At 45.4% G+C, this 15,220-nt stretch overlaps 1 protein-coding gene across 20 annotated transcripts in view; it reads right to left on the reverse strand.

Annotated features, from left to right (window-relative positions):
* Positions 1–15,220, reverse strand: part of ROBO2 (roundabout guidance receptor 2) — a 1,374,514-nt gene that overhangs the window by 202,624 nt on the left and 1,156,670 nt on the right. For all 20 annotated transcript variants that reach the window (XM_068270504.1, XM_068270514.1, XM_068270503.1 and 17 more), the window contains exon 5: positions 10,612–10,750. In XM_068270504.1, coding sequence (XP_068126605.1) covers positions 10,612–10,750 — 139 coding nt within the window. The remainder of the gene's footprint in view (positions 1–10,611; positions 10,751–15,220) is intronic.

Here is a 15,220-nt window from a genome sequence, read left to right on the forward strand (position 1 = left end):
TAGCCGCAAGTAGTTCCAAGGATGAGAGCATCGCTACTGCCTATACACATATCTAGACTCACGCATGCTCAGAAACAATGCAATTGTCTTCAGAACTACTCAGGGACACAAGTTCTTCCCAAGAGCTATTAGACGGAATAGCTTTACCTGCAGACAATGTGGGAACAATGACGATAAGCCTTCTCTCTACTCAGGTAAGTGTCAAACCTTAAAGAGAACCAGAGATGGGCATTTTTCTAAAAAAAAACCAAAAAACTACGCTACCTGATCCGGGGGGCTAGCTGGATAGAAATCCTATATTTTCACTTTCAGTGACTTCTGGGGCCACAACGCTGCAGCTCTGTGTGTCTCATCACAGAGCAGGGAGGCGGGGGAGAGGCAGAAATGCACAATGACAGCTGGGGAAGGGGCGTAAGTAACGCCCCCAGTGGGTGCGGAAAATTGATTTTTATTGTTTTTTTCACAAAGTGTCATTTTCCACTAACTTGTGACAAAAAATAAAATCTTCTATGAACTCACCATACTCCTAACGGAATACCTTGAGGTGTCTTCTTTCTAAAATGGGGTCATTTGTGGGGTTCCTATACTGCCCTGGCATTTTAGGGGCCCTAAACCGTGAGGAGTAGTCTGGAAATCAAATTCCGCAAAATGACCTGTGAAATCCTAAAGGTACTCATTGGACTTTGGGCCCTTTAGCGCAGTTAGGGTGCAAAAAAGTGCCACACATGTGGTATCGCCGTACTCGGGAGAAGTAGTACAATGTGTTTTGGGGTGTATTTTTACACATACCCATGCTGGGTGGAAGAAATAACTCTGTAAATGGACAATTGTGTGTAAAAAAATCAAAAGATTGTCATTTACAGAGGTATTTCTCCCACCCAGCATGGGTATGTGTAAAAATACACCCCAAAACACATTGTACTACTTCTCCCGAGTATGGCAATACCACATGTGTGGCACTTTTTTGCACCCTAACTGCGCTAAAGGGCCCAAAGTCCAATGAGTACCTTTAGGATTTCACAGGTCATTTTGCGAAATTTGATTTCCAGACTACTCCTCACGGTTTAGGGCCCCTAAAATGCCAGTTCAGTATAGGAACCCCACAAATGACCCCATTTTAGAAAGAAGACACCCCAAGGTATTCCGTTAGGAGTATGGTGAGTTCATAGAAGATTTTATTTTTTGTCACAAGTTAGTGGAAAATGACACTTTGTGAAAAAAACAATAAAAATCAATTTTCCGCTAACTTTTGACAAAAAATAAAATCTTCTATGAACTCACCATACTCCTAACGGAATACCTTTGGGTGTCTTCTTTCTAGAATGGGGTCATTTGTGGGATTACTATACTGCCCTGGCATTTTAGGGGCCCTAAACCGTGAGGAGTAGTCTTGAAACCAAATGTCGCAAAATGACCTGTGAAATCCTAAAGGTACTCATTGGACTTTGGGCCCCTTAGCGTACTTAGGGTGTAAAAAAGTGCCACACATGTGGTACCGCCGTACTCAGGAGAAGTAGTATAATGTGTTTTGGGGTGTATTTTTACACATACCCATGCTAAGTGGGAGAAATATCTCTGTAAATGACAATTGTTTGATTTGTTTTACACACAATTGACCATTTACATAGAAATTTCTCCCACCCAGCATGGGTATGTGTAAAAATACACCCCAAAACACATTATACTACTTTTCCTGAGTACGGCGGTACCACATGTGTGACACTTTTTTGCAGCCTAGGTGCGCTAAGGGGCCCAACGTCCTATTCACGGGTCATTTTGAGGCATTTGTTTTCTAGACTACTCCTCGCGGTTTAGGGCCCCTAAAATGCCAGGGCAGTATAGGAACCCCACAAGTGACCCCATTTTAGAAAGAAGACACCCCAAGGTATTCCGTTAGGTGTATGGCGAGTTCATAGAAGATTTTATTTTTTGTCACAAGTTAGTGAAAAATGACACTTTGTGAAAAAAACCCAATAAAAATCAATTTCCGCTAACTTTTGACAAAAAATAAAATCTTCTATGAACTCGTCATACACCTAACAGAATACCTTGGGGTGTCTTTTTTTCTAAAATGGGGTCACTTGTGGGGTTCCTATACCGCCCTGGCATTTTACGGGCCCAAAACCGTGAGTAGTCTGGAAACCAAATGTCTCAAAATGACTGTTCAGGGGTATAAGCATCTGCAAATTTTGATGACAGGTGGTCTATGAGGGGGCGAATTTTGTGGAACCGGTCATAAGTAGGGTGGCCTTTTAGATGACAGGTTGTATTGGGCCTGATCTGATGGATAGGAGTGCTAGGGGGGTGACAGGAGGTGATTGATGGGTGTCTCAGGGGGTGGTTAGAGGGGAAAATAGATGCAATCAATGCACTGGGGAGGTGATCGGAAGGGGGTCTGAGGGGGATCTGAGGGTTTGGCCGAGTGATCAGGAGCCCACACGGGGCAAATTAGGGCCTGATCTGATGGGTAGGTGTGCTAGGGGGTGACAGGAGGTGATTGATGGGTGTCTCAAGGTGTGATTAGAGGGGGGAATAGATGCAAGCAATGCACTGGCGAGGTGATCAGGGCTGGGGTCTGAGGGCATTCTGAGGGTGTGGGCGGGTGATTAAGTGCCCTAGGGGCAGATAGGGGTCTAATCTGATAGGTAGCAGTGACAGGGGGTGATTGATGGGTAATTAGTGGGTGTTTAGGGTAGAGAACAGATGTGAACACTGCACTTGGGAGGTGATCGGACGTCGGATCTGCGGGCGATCTATTGGTGTGGGTGGGTGATCAGATTGCCCGCAAGGGGCAGGTTAGGGGCTGATTGATGGGTGGCAGTGACAGCGGGTGATTGATGGGTGGCAGTGACAGGGGGTGATTGATGGGTGATTGACACGTGATCAGTGGGTTATTACAGGGAAGGACAGATGTAAATAATGCCCTGGCGAATTGATAAGGGGGGGTCTGAGGGCAATCTGAGCGTGTAGGCGGGTGATTGGGTGCCCGCAAGGGGCAGATTAGGGTCTGATCTGATGGGTAACAGTGACAGGTGGTGATAGGGGGTGATTGATGGGTAATTAGTGGGTGTTTATAGGAGAGAATAGATGGAAACACTGCGCTTGGGTGGTGATCTGATGTCAGATCTGCGGGCGATCTATTGGTGTGGGTGGGTGATCAGTTTGCCCGCAAGGGGCAGGTTAGGGGCTGATTGATGGGTGGCAGTGACAGGGGTGATTGATGGGTGGCAGTGACAGGGGGTGATTGATGGGTGATTGACACGTGATCAGTGGGTTATTACAGGGAAGGACAGATGTAAATAATGCCCTGGCGAATTGATAAGGGGGGGTCTGAGGGCAATCTGAGCGTGTAGGCGGGTGATTGGGTGCCCGCAAGGGGCAGATTAGGGTCTGATCTGATGGGTAACAGTGACAGGTGGTGATAGGGGGTGATTGATGGGTGATTGATGGGTAATTAGTGAGTGTTTAGAGGAGAGAATAGATGGAAACACTGCGCTTGGGTGGTGATCTGATGTCGGATCTGCGGGCGATCTATTGGTGTGGGTGGGTGATCAGTTTGCCCGCAAGGGGCAGGTTAGGGGCTGATTGTTGGGTGGCAGTGACAGGGGGTGATTGATGGGTGATAGGTGATTGGCAGGTGATTGACAGGTGATCAGTGGGTTATTACAGGAAAGGACAGATGTAATTAATGCACTGGTGAATTGATAAGGGGGGGGGGTCTGAGGGCAATCTGAGCGTGTGGGCGGGTGATTGGGTGCCCGCAAGGGGCAGCTTAGGGTCTGATCTGATAGGTAACAGTGACAGGTGGTGATAGGGGGTGATTGATGGGTGATTGATGGGTAATTAGTGGGTGTTTAGAGAAGATAACAGATGTAAACAATACATTTGGGAGGTAATCTGACGGCGGGTTTGCGGGCGATCTAATGGTGTGGGTGGGTGATCAGATTGCCCGCAAGGGGCAGGTTAGGGGCTGATTGATGGGTGGCAGTGACAGGGGGTGACAGGGGGTGATTGATGGGTGATAGGTGATTGGCAGGTGATTGACAGGTGATCAGTGGGTTATTACAGGGAAGAACAGATGTAATTAATGCACTGGCGAATTGATAAGGGGGGGTCAGAGGGCAATCTGAGCGTGTTGGCGGGTGATTGGGTGCCCGCAAGGGGCAGATTAGGGTCTGATCTGATAGGTAAAAGTGACAGGTGGTGATAGGGGGTGATTGATGGGTGATTGATGGGTAATTAGTGGGTGTTTAGAGGAGAGAATAGATGTAAACAATGGATTTGGGAGGTGATCTGATGTCGGATCTGCGGGCGATCTATTGGTGTGGGTGGGTGATCAGATTGCCCGCAAGGGGCAGGTTAGGGGCTGATTGTTGGGTGGCAGTGACAGGGGGTGATTGATGGGTGATTGATGGGTGATTGATGGGTGATTGACGGGTGATTGACAGGTTATCAGGGAAGATAGATGCATACAGTACACAGGGGGGGGGGGTCTGGGGAGGGGTCTGGGGAGAATCTGAGGGGTGGGGGGGTGATCAGGAGGGGGCAGGGGGGGGGATAAAAAAAAATAGCGTTGACAGATAGTGACAGGGAGTGATTGATGGGTTATTAGGGGGGTGATTGGGTGCAAACAGGGGTCTGGGGGGTGGGCAGGGGGGGGTCTGAGGGGTGCTGTGGGCGATCAGTGGGCGGGGGGGGGCAGATCAGTGTGTTTGGGTGCAGACTAGGGTGGCTGCAGCCTGCCCTGGTGGTCCCTCCGACACTGGGACCACCAGGGCTGGTGGTCCCTCCGACACTGGGACCACCAGGGCAGGAGGCAGCCTGTATAATACACTTTGTATACATTACAAAGTGTATTATACACTTTGTAGCGGCGATCGCGGGGTTAACATCCCGCCGGCGCTTCCGTATGGCCGGCGGGATGTTACGGCGGGTGGGCGGAGCCAGTTGCCGGGGGAAGCGCGCGTCATCAATGACGCGATCGCTCCCCCGGCATGCCTAAAGGACGCGCCGCCTGAAGGCGTATTGCGGTCCTTTAGGCGTCCACTTTGCCGCCGCCCATGGGCTGTGGGCGGTCGGCAAGTGGTTAAAGTCAGATCTGACAAGACTAGCTGCATGCTTGTTTCTGGTGTTATTCAGATACTACTGCAGAGAAATAGACCAGCAGGGCTGCCAGGCAACTGGTATTGATTAAAAGGAAATAAATATGGCAGCCTCCGTATACCTCTTACTTCAATTCCCCTTTAAGTTAATCAATACAGTATTTAACCCTGACTTAAAGCAGTAACAGACTGCCTGGCCTGCAGCTTCATCACTTTCCCACTTTTCTTTTATTTAGAGTCTGATCAAGGATGTTTCAAAAGCAACGCAGCAGTAGCAGCCCTTATATTTTTGTCCTCACAGGTTCACGGGAAGAAACAGCCCTGTGTCTAAATAAGAATGGAATTCCCATTATCCAATGAGCTCAACTGCAGTCATAAGGCCTGATAAATCACTCACAGGTACACAGCCGCAAACAATCGCTCTCTCTGTATTGGGAAGTGTTTTTAGGGCTTTACCGGCCTCTCCTCCGCTTCTTTAATAGCCTGAAAACTGTAGCAGCGTTATCTGAAAGCATTTCAATAGTCCTTTTGTTTAATGGCCTAACGTCCTCGGCCTTCTGTTCAAAGGTGCTTGTAAAACCTTTCAGAGATGCCATATTTTGCCGGTGGAGCCGGTAGAAGGTTGAATAACTGGATATGTGAGAGTGCGGGGAGAAAAGCTAAAGGTTTACAATTAATTGGAAGCAGAGGAGATGACAAAAAATACAAGAGTAGTGAGGAAACTCTAACACACTGAGCTTATTATGATTGAGAAATTTGGCAGTGCTTACATGGTATGAATGTACTCATTGTTACCGCATGTGATTAATGACACTTCTATAATAGTATGCTGGCAATCCTTACCACACACACACACACACACACTTTCTCTGGCTTTGGCGGATATGAAACGCTGATGAAAAAAAAAATCCAACCCAATCAGATTTGGCCTCTGGACAGCTTACGCTATCATCACCGTACCGCGTATTGAGATTGATTGGCTACCAGCTGTGACAAAGTAAGAGAGGGAACTGGGGCGGGGGGAGGAGTAAAATTAAAAATAGGAAAAAAATTGCAGAAGTGGCATGACCATCTGTTCCTGCAACACAGCAGCCCATTCAAGAAGTTGCTAAATCTACTGAATGTTTTTTTTTAATGAACGCTGTACAGTGCCACTGACTGTACATTTTCTGGAAGCATTTAGTTTAGTCTGATCTTTTTTTTTTTTTTTACTATTTTTGATCAAATAAAAAAATGTGTTTCATTACAATTTTTGCTGAAACCTCTTTAAAGTAAACCTATGACAATTTAAAGTGAATGCAACTACGCTAAACATACCCTAGAAGTCTCTGTGTCCCTTGCAGCAGTTCCGATGTCACTCAGTCTTCTGCTGTCCCCTCAGTATCGGCCGCCGACCACTTCTGTGCATGTGCTGGTGTACACCCATCGCCTGGAGCGTTCTGTGCTAGTGCATGTAAGTAAAACTGCAGTACTTTTTTTCATCTCATGTCTCCTTTAAGCAGGCCATACACGCATCCATTTTTCTGTTCAATTCCTAAAAGACTCAATTCTGCTGATTGAATCTGCTGGGAATATGTAGCACTGCATGTCACGTCAACTGTAATTTTGATTGATTGTGAAATGATCAATCGGATGGAAAATCTTGATCTATTGGGGGCAGGGGAGAAGTGACAGTAGATCAATGACCAAATCAAGCAGTGCAACACTGCGATTTGATGCATTTTCGAAAGATTGCATCCTGAAAAAAATCCCTCTCTGCCATGGGGAGGGGGGCCCTACTCCCCCCTCCCTTACCTCTGGCCCCCTTCTTTGCCCCCTCCAGAAATCAGAGCAGCAGCTGGCCAGGGTACGCGCTGCAATCACCATTTCTGGTTTCCCTGTGGTGGAGCTCCAGTCTACTGTCTCCAGCGCCGCTCACTCTACTTTCGCTAATCAGGAAGTAGAGTGAGTGACGCTGGAGACGGAGAAGACTGGCGCTCCATCGCATGGAACCTATAATAAGCTACCGATTCTGGGGGCACCTATACCAGGCTAGGCTACCTATATTGGGGGCACTTATACCATGCTGCCTATACAGGGGACTCTACCTACACTGTATTTTTTAATTTTTTTAATACCCGGCCTGCCTTTCCAATTTTGTGTTTGTTTTTTTTTTGGGGGGGGGGGGGGGTAAAGAGGCTCCAAAGTTTTGCAGGAGGGGCCAGTGATTTTTAGTTACACCCTTGTCTGGGTATATGGACACCTTTACAAGCATTTAGTTACACCCTTGTCTGGGTATATGGACACCTTTACAAGCATAAGGAGTGCAGAAAAATAGATTCTGATCATCGGCTTCACATGTGTGTATGCAATCAGATGCTAAAACAGCTCTACTAGAAATATTACAGGAGCAAGCAGAAATCTCACAACTCTGCGAATCTGCTCAGAATAGATGATTTCGCTCTAACGGTCATCGTATTGATTTTTACCATAAGGAGGATGAAAAATTAAAAAGAAGAACCTTTCCTGGCAGGATACGACTCGCCATTCTGTTTTCTCAGTTTAGCAGAAGAGAAGTGGGAAAAATCTTTAAATGTGATTCAGACGGAAAAAGAAAGAAAAGACTCTTAACTTTCCTCTCTTTATTTTAGCTATAGCACAGATTGGCCAGATATATACGGCAGTTAGACGTTTTAGTTGCATGTTGCTAGCCCGCTCTGCCGTATTCATGCTTAACATTGCATACATGCAAAAAGGGCGCCCGCAAACTCGGAGGGGGGGGGGTGGGGGAAAGAAAGCCTCTAGCAGAACATGCTATTTTGCAGTGCAACATTCGAGTGTAAAATATCGGTAAAAAATAACAATATTTTACTGCAGCTAAACCTAACCTTACTCTCACACAAAGCCCACCCTCAACCAGTGCCTAACCCTTACTACCCCCCCCCCCTCTGATGTCTAACCTTAATAACCGTAACCTCTCCCTGTGCCGATACCTAACTCTAACCACCCCCCTCCGATGCCTAATTCTAACCACCCCCCCACCGGTGCCTATCACCAAACGACCCCCTCCCCCACTGATGCCCAATCTTATAATACCACTAACTGACACCTTACCTTAAGTGCCATGAATCCTGTAATAGATCATGCATGAATCTAAAAAGTTAAACGGTTTAGTAATCACACCGGTCAAATTATTATTATTATTATTATTTTTTTGTAACAGAGCTGCTGATGCTTCTTCAGTCACATCATGTCTTGATACATTACAAGTGATTTCTCCTATTAGCTCCCTCTGTGTATATTTATACTGTTCTTTTCGCGTCTGCCAGAGGTAAAGATGATGACCGGCAGGTTCACGGCGGATCAAACAACATGAAGAAATTACATGGGGAATATCAATCATTTCTTGATCTATCTTTTAACTCCTTACTTCGCAATCAGGGGCGTAGCAATAGTGGTTGCAGAGGTTACGACCGCATCAGGGCCCTTGGGCCAGAGGGCCCCCCCGAAGGGTCCTCCCTGAACTGCAGTATTAGCTCTCTATTGGTCCTGTGCTGGTAATAATCACTTCTACAGATACTTTGAATAGTGGTAATCATTAACAAGCTGTTCCCCATCCCCTTCTTGCACCTCTGACACTGTAGTTGCCTTTGGCAGGTTTTGGTGCATCAAGGTAAGGTTTGGTTATGCATCAAGATAACACAATCTTTTTATTAAAAAACGCAAGTTGGAGCAGCAGATCAGAGAGCCTGTGTTTTACATGGATGTGCTTTTGCTACGGAATCAAATTACACAACAGCACTGAAGCAAAATGTTCCCTTCCCTCTCTGTCCGTAACCTCATTCTGCAAAAAGCAGCCCCAGATCTCTCCCTGTAAATGTATTTTAAGCAATTTAATTTAGGCTTTTCCATCTAGCAGTACAAGAGGACGGGGCTCCCGGCCAGCCATTCTCATGAGCGCGTCGCCGGCCCGGCACTTCCTGTTCTCCAATACAACGGTGTAATCTTAAAACATCTATCAGTGCCGAACAAAAGTGGAGGTTGCAATTTCATTACGAGACACCGACACGTGCAGCCTGTGCTGAGCTCACATTCTAAGAGGAATAATACAAGTGGGCTTGTTGATCGGGAGAAGTTCTGGCCGTGATGTTTTTCCTCTGTGCAGAAGGTTAAAATACTTATTACCATGTCCTAAATTTCCCTTTGTAATTGAGAAAAGAAGGAGAGGTGGTGTTTTGCATGCATGGTAATTATAGCATAAAGCTGCCCCCCTAAGACGTGTCATTTTCCTGTACCCCACACTTAGCCGGCATTACTAGCAATCCACTCATTAAAACTGACATAGAAAGAGGGCCCCTACTAGCATAGCACCACGTCGCAGACTATCACAGACGGAACAACAACTGAAGACTAGGCAGCAGTTCAGTGTGTGGCTGTTAGAGATGTTTGGCGATTGTCTGGATTACAATTTTAATGAATGTATTAGATGTATCTAAAGCTTTATAATGATTTTTAACTTTTGTCAACTGAAATGGTTGTTTATGTTGCATTGGGTGTAAATCTAGACACTGTTTATTTGTTGTACAACTCAGTAGCCTCCTCTCCCATGATTATTCGAGCTGGTGGTGTATTGGGTAACCACAGAACTCTAAAGTGGAACCACTTGTGCAGTGGTGGTGAGAATTAGTGTATTGGGTGACTACAGGACTCTAAAGAGAACCCACCTATGTGGTGCTGGGAGTCAGGGTATTAGGTGACTACAGGACTCTAAAGAGGAACCACCTATGTAGTGGTGGTGTTGAGAATCAGTGTATTGGGTGACTGACAGTCACTGTAGAACTCTAAAGAGGAACCACCTATGTGGTGATGGTGGTGGTGAGAGTAAAGGCATTGGGTGACTGTAGAACTCTAAAGAAGAACCACCTATGTGGTGATGCTGGTGGTGAGAGTCAGGGCATTGGGTGACTACAGGACTCTAAAGAGGAAACACGTTTGTGATGGTGGTGGTGAGAGTCAGGGCATTGGGTGACTACAGGACTCTAAAGAGGAACCACGTATGTGATGGTGGTGGTGAGAGTCAATGAATTGGGTGACTGCAGGACGTGAACAGAGATAATTGATGAGATACTAATAATTCAAGCTTGAATGTTGAGTTAATGCAAATTATAAGCAGCTTAGAGCTGGGCCAATCAAACATACTTTCTGCCAATTTTGATTGGTCCTATTCCAGTATGCATACAATTTACATTAATTTCAACACAAGGCACTAAGGAGAATTATTAGCATCTCTTTATTACCTCTATTGATGACATCACGTGATATGTAGTTTTGGGGGGTGCTCTGTAATAATCACAGATTGGGATTTCTCACTATGTTATTATAATAACTGAGTGAAGCCCCTCTGTCCTGTTTCATCACATACCTATTATTTTATACCTATAATTTTACGCTACATATTTCAGCATATTTTAATTGTTCTAAATTAATAGGAAATGTAGCAGAGTGCAGCCACAATTTCTTGGAAACGTACCTTCCTCTTGGCAAATCAGCATCATCTTTTTTCCACCGGACGGTTGGCTGGGGATCCCCTTGGACTTGACATCGGAACTCAACTGTCTCATCTTCCAGGACAACCTGGTTAATTGGTCTTCTCAGGAAGGTTGGCCTCTCTGAAAACAACAGAAGAAATGTGTCGTAAGTATACAGGTATTCCTCGGATAACGAGCGAGATTTGGACTGCAGGTTCTTTCTTGAACCTGAATCTGACCATTAGTCGAAACACTGTGCCATCTCAGTGCCTTGTACCTCCTCTATGTCCCCCTATGCCTACAGTGTCCCCCTCTGTCCCCCCACCATGTCAACTATGCCCCCGTTCCCTCAATAATAATAAATAATATTTAATACCATATATATGGAACCTGACTATGAAGAATTTGGAGCCTACTATGGAAGCAAACCATGAGGAACAAAGAAACTAAAATGTAAGCTATGAACAACAAGGAGCCTTTTATAGAACCTAACTATGAAGATCAAGAACTCTTATATGGAACTTAAATATAAAGCACAAGGAAAGTAATATGTTAATATTGAACAACAAGGAACCTAGTATGAAATCTAACTATAGGGGGCCACACACGATACACTAAAATGATCTGATTTTACGACAATTCGATAAATATGATCCGATCTCCCGAAAAAAATCAAAAGTTTTTTTCATTCGACTGAAAAATCTGATCAGATTTCCTTTTTTTTTTTTTTTTTTTAAATCGATCCAGAATTCTGGAAATTTTTCTTTAATTTTTCTAAAGATTGTATGGTGTGTGTTAGATTTAATTAAATTTAATTAAAACCCGCCGAAAGGGTATGTGGAAGTCTTTTGGAGCCGTGTCCTCCTGAAGATGTGCGGCCTAAAGATGTGCGGCTACTGTGCATACTGCACAGTCGTGAGCGTGCTTGCGCAGGCGCAGTACAGGGCCGCCCTTCTTCAGAAGCACTCAGGCTCCCTGAAGACTTCTGAAGCCTCCTTGGGCTGGGTAAAGCAGTATTTGACTAATTTAGTCAAGTACTGCTACCAGGCGAGCCAGTACTGGAACGGCGGGACCAGGAGAGAAGCCGGACGGCTCTATAGGACCCAGAGCCTTCCCTCTACTTGGGTAAGTATCTGTCTCATTTTTTAAAATGCGGTTCCCATTCACTTTAACCAGGAAGAGTATCTGTCTCATTTTTTTAAATGCGGTTCCCATTCACTTTAACCAGGAAGTGAAAAAAATTACCAAAAAAAAAAATAAGACTACTTGGAAATCAATTTCTGCAGAAATACGGCATTACCACAACTCGGTAATTTTACTCCAGTCACAGAACTCGTAAGCATGAACCAGAGAATACAGAGTCAACTATTTAGCCCAGTGCTGTCCAACTTCGCGGGCATGGAGGGACATTTTTTTTCCAGGCCACATGGTGGAGGGCCGGCAGACAACCCCCCCCCCCCCCGAAAAAAAAATCTAGCAGCAGTTACCCCACAAAATGCACTCAGATTGGCTGCAGATGTACCCACAATATGCTGTCAGATTGGCTGCAGATGGACCCACAAAATGCTGTCAGATTGGCTGCAGATGGACCCACAAAATGCTGTCAGATTGGCTGCAGATGGACCCACAAAATGCTGTCAGATTGGCTGCAGATGGACCCACAAAATGCTGTCAGATTGGCTGCAGATGGACCCACAAAATGCTGTCAGATTGGCTGCAGATGGACCCACAAAATGCTGTCAGATTGGCTGCAGATGGACCCACAAAATGCACTTACATTGGCTGCAGATGTCCCCACAAAATGCACTTACATTGGCTGCAGATGTCCCCACAAAATGCACTTACATTGGCTGCAGTTGTCCCCACAAAATGCACTTACATTGGCTGCAGATGTCCCCACAAAATGCACTTACATTGGCTGCAGATGTCTACACAAAATGCACTTACATTGGCTGCAGATGTCCCCACAAAATGCACTTACATTGGCTGCAGATGTCCCCACAAAATGCACTTACATTGGCTGCAGTTGTCCCCACAAAATGCACTTACATTGGCTGCAGATGTCCCCACAAAATGCACTTACATTGGCTGCAGATGTTCCCACAAAATGCACTTACATTGGCTGCAGATGTCCCCACAAAATGCACTTACATTGGCTGCAGATGTCCCCACAAATCGCTGTCAGATTGCCTGCTGTAATGTAATATTTCCAGCCCCCATCCGCTCCTCTCCTCTCGTCTCGTTCCCCCGTGCTGCCGCCGCCACACCTCAGATCAGCCGCGGGTAGGAGATAGCAACCAGCCACACCTCAGATCAGCCGCGGGTAGGAGGTAGCAACCAGCCACACCAGCGCTCGGCAGCCACGCGGTGAATTTAAATGCAGGAAGTGACATCATCGGTCACGTCCCGCATTTCAAGTCCCCCGTGCGGCTGCCGTGCGCGGTGTAGCTGGTTCCTATCTCCTGCTCACCGCCGGTCTGAGAGTTGAGGCGGTGGCTGCACGGGGGAACTAGGGGAGATTAGCGGAGGGGGGCTGTAATTTATTACATTATATCAGAGGAATGGGGGAAAAGTTAAAAAAAAAAAAAAAAAAAAAAAAGCTCTGGGGACACGGAGGCTAACACTGCCACAGCAGGGGGGCCGCAGCAGAAGGCCTGGCGGGCCAGATGCGGCCCGCGGGCCGCCAGTTGGACAGCACTGATTTAGCCAATCAGAGAACGCAAAAAATGACCCCAAAAAAAGACTCCTCGGAAATTGGAAATCCATGGAATCGGTGATCGACATTGGTTGAAATCAGAATTTCCATAGAATTGAAAATCGGAATTTTCAATCAACCTTAACACTAAACCAGATGTTTCTAGCCATCCGTTTAGAGACAGAAATAAGCTTGGTAAGTTGATAGAATAATGTGCGAAATCTTTCTGTTGTGTAATAGCTCACTTTATTTTTCTACAGCTCTTTTATCTCTATTGATTTTTCTTTGTCTGTCAAGGACCTTTTGACTGGTGTTTGAAGTAACACTACTAATGGTGGACGCCACTGACACCTCCTCAGCCTCACTCACTGTGGGGTTATATATGTTGCTTATTATCCAGGTACTTTAACAATGACTTTAGAAGCAAAGCTCTTTAACTGCGGACTCTCTGTATTTAACCTCACCAGAAGAAGAGGCTTTATTGACCATCAAATGCAGAGAGAGCTTTAGCTATATAGAACAACAAAACTGTTGTAATAATACAATAGAGCTGTTCCCAGAAAATGTGATGGGTTAGGAAATAAAACATCTTTATTTTATGTACCAACCCATAACTGATTTGCTGCTCTTTCGTCTGATACTTCTTGGCCACATTAGTGTTGTTCCTAGCAACCAGGAATGTCACATACACGAAACTGCCTGCATAGCAACCATCCCTGACAGCTGGACTGGGCTGAGACACACGGCATCATAACCAGAGGCGGAAGTTTGTGACATAGGCCGTGCGGGCATCCCTACTAGCATTCAGCACTGGGTTTAAAGGGAACCCAAGGTAATAGGGAATGGGATGTGGAGGCTGCCATATTTATTTCCTTGTAAACAATGCCAGTTGCCTGGCAGCCCTGTTGATCTTCTGGCATAAATAGTGTCTAAGTCAAAACCCTGGAACGAGCATATGGCTATTCCAGTAAAACCTGAGTCAGCCGAGTCAGAGTACCTGATCTGCTGCATGCTTCTTCAGGGTCTATGGCTAAAAGTATTAGAGGCAGAGGATCAGCAGGATAGCCAGGTAACTGGTATTGTTTAAAAGGAAATAAATATGGCAGCCTACATATCCCTGCCACCTCGGGTTCCCTTTAAATACCTGGAAACACGGCCATGCCGTGACACAGCCTCGGAAGAAGCATCCGCAGGTGCAAAACGGCCGTCATGCTTGCTTGTGTGCCATGCACCCCCTGCATGACCCCCTTCTTCCACTTCACTGGTACGTCTGTTTTGTTTTTTTTTGCTAATTGAGTCTGGATTCACAGATGATTAGCAGCATCAAATAAACTTGTATGTTTTGTATGATGGAAGCAGTGCCAGGTGTCCATTGTTTTTTTTCTGTTGCTATATGCCATAACAAATTTAATATGTACTTCTAGTTAAAGTGACATGTGACATGATAAGATAAATATGAGTAAATATAGTACCTATCCTAATTAAAACTTGCCCATGTTACATTTTTATTTTTTTCATTGCAAAGGTTAATAAACCATTGCTTTTTCTGTGCAGTGAGAGAATTAGAATGACATAAAAACTTCAGGGACTGCTCACTTGAAAAGTAAACGGAAGTCAAAACCCTGTATCTGGCTGAACAAACTCTCCTGATAATGGCATAGTGCTAAAAAGTTTACAATGTCCTTATTTCTCTTAATCCTGGTACACACCATGCAATATCCGATCAGATTGACAGGTCAAATCAATAATTTCCAATTGATGTATGATTTTGTGCAGTAGTGATAGGAAAATGGATGGGAACCTGAGGGAATTTATTAATTTGACACCATCCATCTCACGGGAAATTGCATGGTGTATACCAGACTTTAGAGTTTGGAGCTGAGTACACCAGATTTTACATCACACTTACATGGTTG

This window comes from Hyperolius riggenbachi, chromosome 2 (genome assembly GCF_040937935.1).
Source record: "Hyperolius riggenbachi isolate aHypRig1 chromosome 2, aHypRig1.pri, whole genome shotgun sequence".
NCBI lineage: Eukaryota > Metazoa > Chordata > Amphibia > Anura > Hyperoliidae > Hyperolius > Hyperolius riggenbachi.